The sequence below is a fragment of the Carya illinoinensis genome, chromosome 10, assembly GCF_018687715.1.
Source record: "Carya illinoinensis cultivar Pawnee chromosome 10, C.illinoinensisPawnee_v1, whole genome shotgun sequence".
NCBI classification, from domain to species: Eukaryota; Viridiplantae; Streptophyta; class Magnoliopsida; order Fagales; family Juglandaceae; genus Carya; species Carya illinoinensis.
Window position 1 is genome coordinate 23,453,329 of NC_056761.1, and position 7,389 is coordinate 23,460,717.

The following is a 7,389-nucleotide window of genomic DNA, read 5'->3' on the forward strand; positions in this document are numbered from 1 at the left end:
AAATAATTTAAGTTAAAACTTTTATGAAATTTAAAAAAAAAAAGAGAAAATTAAATAAAGAAATTATAAAATTAAAAAGAGAGCTACAATATATCTTTTTAATATTATTTTTATTTTGAAATTTTAAAAAAATAAATTATTTTTTATATTTTATTTGAAAATTTAAAAAAAAAATTGTAATAATTAATTAGATGAAAAAGTTAAAAATTAAAAATTTAAAATATTTATATTTAAATGATAATTAGATACCGAGATAGGATGAGATGGTTTCAAATACACGTGAGACCAGACCTTTGAAACCATCTCTAACAATTTCATGTCATCCAGTGTCACACACTTCTTATGGAGACTCTTAATTTAGATCCTGAGATATAAAAGGAGTACCACCAATATAACAAGTCATTCAATCATCAATGAACATTGAATCATCCAGGTAGATCAGGTTCACAAGCCAACTCAAAGAAATAAATAAAAAAGGGGACAAAAACTGCAAAGACTCGCAAGACAATCTTAAGGATAGAAATAGAACATTCTTCCACCACCACCAGCAGAACATACTACTACCACTATACTCCCTGTAAAGGCGGATGAAAATGAAGATTGAGGTCAACTGGAAGGCAGCACATCATATTGTCAACCCTGTTCTCCCTTTTTTTTTGTTTTTTTTTTCCTGGTTATAAAAAAAGATAATTTTCATTAGGGTTTTTGGTGGAGACAGACTGATCACTTAGCCATCATGACCTTGACAAACTCCTCATAGTTTATCTGGCCATCACCATCTACATCAGCCTCCCTGATCATCTCATCAACTTCCTCGTCAGTGAGCTTCTCCCCAAGATTGGTCATCACATGGCGCAGCTCAGCAGCAGAGATGAACCCATTCTGATCCTTGTCAAAAACCCGGAAGGCCTCTTTAAGCTCCTCCTCTGAGTCAGTGTCTTTCATCTTCCTGGCCATGAGGTTTAGGAACTCAGGGAAGTCAATGGTCCCGTTGCCATCGGCATCAACCTCATTGATCATGTCCTGGAGCTCTGCTTCAGTTGGGTTCTGGCCCAGCGACCTCATCACAGTCCCAAGCTCCTTGGTAGTGATGCAACCTGCAAATCATTAAGCTCAAAGATAAATTATCCTGTCTCTAGAGAATCTACCACCAAACTCATAGAGGCTAACTTGCCAAGTCGCCAATCACCCACACCACTGTCTGAAATATACCTACCATTTTCAACACCTAATAGATGTTTCAACACATAATACAAGTGAAATTTAACAAGAACACCAGTCATCCAAAGTGTAAAGCAATGAAATTGAAAGTGCAAGATCACACGTGCCCTTGAATTATTCATCTGAAAGAGGCACCCAATCGATCACGGAACATCAATTTTATATGCATAACATCGCGACCGTGAGCGTGTAGTTAAAAATAAATGTACCAGGTTAAACAGTAGATGAATCTGTGAAAATGAAAAACATGCAGCAAGAACAAGGCAGATCAGTCTCTTCAAATCTTTCGAACACTGCTATATATCAATAAACCACAATACAACAAATCTCGACAGCATAGGAACAACATGGGCACACTAGCAGATCTCATGTTCCTATAACCGCACGATCTCCGCAACTCTTTCCTCTTTTAAAGAATAAATTCCGAAGTGTCGGGTGATTAAAACCTTGTAGAAAATTGTTGTCTTCCAAACAATAAACACATCTGAGATTCAATCTCTTACATCGTTGATCTCTTTTCTTCCACTCAATTTTTCCCCCAGCTAGCAAACGGTGAATAATTATCAATTAAAACAGCTCAGATCAGACACGGTACAAGAAAGGGAAACATAGAGAAAGGAAGAGAGAGAAATCTTTAGACGGAAAGAAAAATTAAGGTTTATTACCATGGAGCCGCAGATAATTAAGGTTAAAAAGAAGAAGATAAAGAGCATAGAAACGGAAGATACATGATAAAAAAGCACAGTTGAAACGAGATCCACCTAAATCCTTAGAAACAACGAACAAGTTCATAAGAACTAGATCTGACACAAACCAAAAGGAAATAAACATCTGATTCATCAACACAGAGAGAGAGAGAGAGAAAGAGACCGACCGTCGCCATCCTTGTCAAACAAGCTGAAGGCCTCCTTGAACTCAGAGATCTGGTCATCGGTGAGTTGGTCCGCCATTCTTCTTCCTTCTGGAAAACTCGGTGCTTTCTGTCTTTTTGTAAGGCGGAGGATATTTCTAAAGAACGAATAGAAAGGGAGAGAGGATGGAACTAGAAAAGCTGCCGTTTTATATGCACAAACAGAGAGTTAACGTTTTCATCTACTAAGCATTGACGAAAAGATCTACTAGATGCTGCCACGTAGAAAATCAAGGATGATCAAATAGATCAGAGACCCAAAAGCGTAGGGTCCATGAATGGCCTGTGCACCCTTGGGTATAATATTAGATTCTTCCAAAAATTATTATACAAACAAAAATAAAAGGAAAATTCTATATATTATATTATTATTTTATTTATATTTTATTAATAAAAGATTTATTATATTTATTATTATTAAATAATTATTTATTATATATTTTTTATCATTAAATGATAATAAATTTACTATATTATCTATAATAAAATTTAAATAAAATAATAGTATAATATATAATATTATTCATTAACAAAAACAAAATGATTTAGCGTCGTTGTGGAAAACGAGGAGAGCAGCAATTCGCGCTGCGCCCTCTGTTTTTTCGTGTGTTTTTTTTTGTTTTTTAACCGTTTCGTTTTGTTTTCGTTATTTATTAGTAGGAAAATATTAAGGCCACCGCTGGTGGCTGGGAGCCTGGTCATTTTTTTTTTAATAATTAAGAAATTTTTTTTAATATTATTATAAATTTTTTATACTTTTTAAAAATATTAAAAAATAATTTTAAAAAAATAAAAAAAAAAAAAACCTTTTTCCTAACGGTGGCTCCACCAGCGGTGCCTTAGTAATAACGATGAAATTGAAAAGAAAACACGGTTCGTTACGCTGCGCTGTTTGGACGCGGAGAGAGTGGCTTGCAATCTCCCTGTTCTGCCTCGCGTTGACTGGGACCTCGAGAGCAAGTGATAGAAGGGATATGTCCTGAGAGAGATGATAATTGTAATATGAAAGTCTGAAGTTTTTTGCATATATATTAAAAGGATATATAAATATAGAACCCAAAAAAATTTTATTTTTTTTTAAAATAAGATTTACGAGGTTTTTATTTTTTATAAAATAAGATATTCTGCCATATCATAAAAAGAATTATTCTCAAAGTTATTTGAATATTTAGAAGAAAAATTCTAAACATAAGTCTCCATACCACTTTTTTTTTTTAATTTTTTAATTTTTTATTTTATCAAATGTTTAGTATACGGATAATGAGTAGAGAAATTCAGTTAGTTTAAGAAGAATAAATCTAAAAATAATTTATAATTTTTTTTAAAAAAAAAGTGTAATGTGTGTAGATGATGAGTAGTAATGCCCTATTTAGAATATTTAGGAATATCTATAAATTGTAGTGAAATGATTTGTGAATAGTAATGTAATAATTTAAATTAACATTATTATTAGATTTTGAGAAATGAGATAGAATAAGCTGAATAAAAATATTATAAAGTTAAAAAATTATTAGAATATTATTTTTAATATTATTTTTTATTTTAAAATTAAAAAAAATTGTATTGTATCCTATGTTTTATTTGTAAAAATTGTAATGATTAAATAAAAAAAATTGAAGAATTAAAATTACAAAATATTTTGTGTTTTAGTAGTATTCAAAAAGAAAATATCGAGAAATATTTGATAATACCTGAAAATACATGTGTTGCCAAACTAGCCCTTAGCCTTTTATTGTGGATTTGGCCAAGTTTGGATACTGAGTTATTCTCAGATTTTACTTCTCAAACATTACTAAAACACATCACTTTTCAATTTTTATTTTTTAACTTTTTTATTTAATCTATATCCAAACACAAAACTCAAGTTAATTCATATAATTTTTTTCAAACTTTCAAATAAACAAAAAATAATACAACTTTTTAAAATTTTGAAACAAAAATTTATATTAAATAATTATATTCAAATAACTTTTTTAATTTTATAATATTTTTATTCAATTTTTTTTCCCTTTTTTCAGGATGCTTTTTAACTCAAGTCATTTTTAGGGTGTGCATCCAGACCGAATTTTTTTCCGGTCCAGTCCGGCAATCTGGATCCGGGTAAATCCGGGCGGTTTTTCACCTAGATTCCACCTGGGTGGTTTTATAAAATCCGGATCCGATATCCGTAACCGGGTTTATAACCCGCTTGGTTTTATTATTTTGCCAAAAACGACACCATTTCAGGCTTTGATTTCCTTTCCCCTCAACTCTATCGAACGGAATGCAAACTCTCAGACTTCAGTCTTCTCTCAACCCTAGCCGTCTCTCAATTCTCTCGAAGCCACAGTATGTTAATATCTCTCTCTCTCTGTTTCTCTATCGGTTTGGTTAGATTTTTTTTTTCTGGGTTTGTATTAGGTTTTTTTTTTCAGTTTTGTTGGATTTCCTTTTTCATGCTTTTGGTCTCTCTGTCTCTGCCTCTCTCTCGGTTTAGTTAGATTTTTTTTTTTCTGGGTTTTTGTTTGACTTTCACATCTATTTGGGTTTGTATTTGATTTGTTTTGGCAAAGCTCTTTCTTGTTTGTATTTTTTGCTGGAACTGACATTGAATTCTTTATTTATTTGTTCTGTTTTTGCTTGACTGGCATTTGGGTTTGTTGGTTATGATTAATAATTAATATTTCTGTGCATATTACAAGTTGAGCTATATAAATAATTAGGTAGAATTGAGCTATATAAATAATTATGTGCAGCCGCTGTCCTCACTTATGTGTGTTTGGTACATGTTTGTAGAAAATTTTGATTGGCTATATTTCTGCTTTTCGGTTACCTATCAATTGCATTTGTAGAAAATTTTGACTGGCTATTCTGGCTAAAACTCGTTGTTCACTAAAAGGTGACTACATTTGAACTTAGCATACTACATTATGCTTGAATCCATATTCCTTATGTGCAAATGCTTGACACATACATACATTTTATCTATGGGTTTTGATTTAATGAAAGAAAAATCATAATTTTTATTTCAAAACTACTCTTAACATAATTTAAATTATAATATGCTATCTGGTTAAAATTTTGTATATATTACAAGTTGAGCCTTGATATTTATTTCTTTGGATGGATAACAAGTCTACGTCCATTACAAAATACAAAATATATAAGCTACCTAATCAACACTAGCTGCCTACCATGTTTGCTTGTAATTATTTCCATACATGCATGCCTTTACTACTGACTTCCAACTTTTACTTATAATTATTTCTATTTCAGATGATGAATTTGTGCCTACAGTAGTACTCTACAACTTTTTCGTGGATTACACCAAATCTATACCTTTAAGCACATGATGAGCTACATCTCAATGTTCACTCTCTTAATTATTGATCATGATTATTTTAAGTAGTGTCAAAATTAGATTCTTATATATGTCTTGTCAAAATACCACTTTCACAACAGAGCCTATAGTCTTTCTTCATCTGGTGTCTTTTATATCCATTAATCAAATTCTTTCTCATTCTTGTCTTGTAAGTTTTAACTACTACTTCCTCGAAAGAGCCTATGAGGGCAAGCTTGGTGTCTCTATCTAAATATATATTACTAGCTCATGACGTTTTCCTTGAGCATGCAGTAGTGCTACTACTTCTGCCTCCAATTATAAGCCTAGAATAAGAAGCCCTTTCCTTTGCTTCTATGGGAATGGTGCCTAAAGTTTCTAATGAGAATAAAACAGCCTGCACATTTTCTTAGTTAAGAGACATGCATACACTTTGTTGCACTAACCCATTGATCTTCAACCAAATTGGTTGAATTCAATGAGGATATTAGTATTATTTGGTTTTATTTAGAATTCAATAAAGATATCTTTGTTTGTATTTATTTGGATATATATATATGTGTGTGTGTGTGTGTGTGTGTGTATTATTTAGACTCGGTAATAATCCGGATATCTGGGTTTTAAGGTAAAAATTACAAAAAAAAAAAAAATGAGATATCCGGTTATAACCGGTTATAATCCGGATTAGACCCGGTTATCGGGCCAATCCGGGCGGATAATCGCCCGGTTTTTAAAACCCGGGATTCGGATCCGGTTATGACTAGATAGCCAGATCCGGATCCGGTTGAACACCCCTAAATTTAACTATCAATTCAATTCAGTCTAATTTTAAATTAATTATAACATTTAAATACTCAATTTTCAAATTATTAAATTTATTTCAACTCAAAACTTCTTTATATGTAGAATCTATAATATTTTTCAATTCAATATCTCTTTATATGTGTGACCCATAACTTTTGTCAATTTTTTATAAAATTTTCTCAATTCATCTTAACATCTAAATTCATTTTAGATGAGCTTTACATAACTCACACCACCAATTTAACTTATTTTTATTTATTAAGAACTCAATTCAATTTAACATCTAAATGAAGTTTTAGTCTATATGCATATAAATTTGTAAAAAAAATCTATGAGGTTTTGAATAATAATACATGCAGTCGCATAAATACTGCACAATTATTTTAAAATAGAACGATGTCTCATTGGCATCGGAGGTGCAATTAATGTCCTTTTTTTTTTAGTTTTATTTATTTTAAATTTTAAGATTTTTAACCAAATGTACGTAGATAGTCTTAGTGGTAGCTCAAGTGAAAAGACGATATATCAACCATCCATTAAAAAATGTGTAAAGAATCTGATTCACACCATATCCGTAAATTCTTTTTTTTTTTGATATATATATATCTATCTATGTTTAAATTCATTTATAAATTAAATATTATGCGTGAATATTACTTCCTCCTCATTAATTAATGATAAGTAGAGAAACTCTTTTATAAAATTTCTCAAGAAAAAACAAGAAAAAAATTTCATAAATTGTGGTTTCGGAATTGATATTGAATATGTAAACAAATTCTGTTAAGTCGGTCCTGCCGAAACCCAATTTGTTTACAAGCCCAAGCATAAGGCCCAAAGACCAGCCCATTTAAATTTTGAGTTTATCTTCAAACAGGATGCGGTGTCTTTAGGCGTTGGGAAATGCTATACATTATTTCATACTACACACTTTATATATTAAAATAATATTTTTTATTTTTTATTTTATTTTATTTTTATTAAACTAATTAAATTATTTTATTTATCATCTACACATTATATATTTATTATAAAAAAATAAAAAAAAATTAAAATAAATATAGTGTATAAAATATGAGGATGATAAGAAGAATTTTTCTTAAGCGTTGGACACCTTCCAATGACAGGATCCCACTTC

The 7,389-nt window shown here is 30.7% G+C and overlaps 1 protein-coding gene across 1 annotated transcript; it reads right to left on the minus strand.

Moving 5' to 3' along the window:
* Nucleotides 1-392: 392 nt before the first annotated feature.
* Nucleotides 393-2,263, minus strand: LOC122279429 (calmodulin-7). The gene is made up of 2 exons (XM_043090088.1): nucleotides 2,096-2,263; nucleotides 393-1,097 (listed from the first exon to the last, which is right to left on the minus strand). The coding sequence occupies exons 1-2, from the start codon at nucleotides 2,169-2,171 to the stop codon at nucleotides 724-726; spliced, it is 450 nt and encodes a 149-aa protein (XP_042946022.1). The 5' UTR covers nucleotides 2,172-2,263; the 3' UTR covers nucleotides 393-723.
* Nucleotides 2,264-7,389: the final 5,126 nt, after the last annotated feature.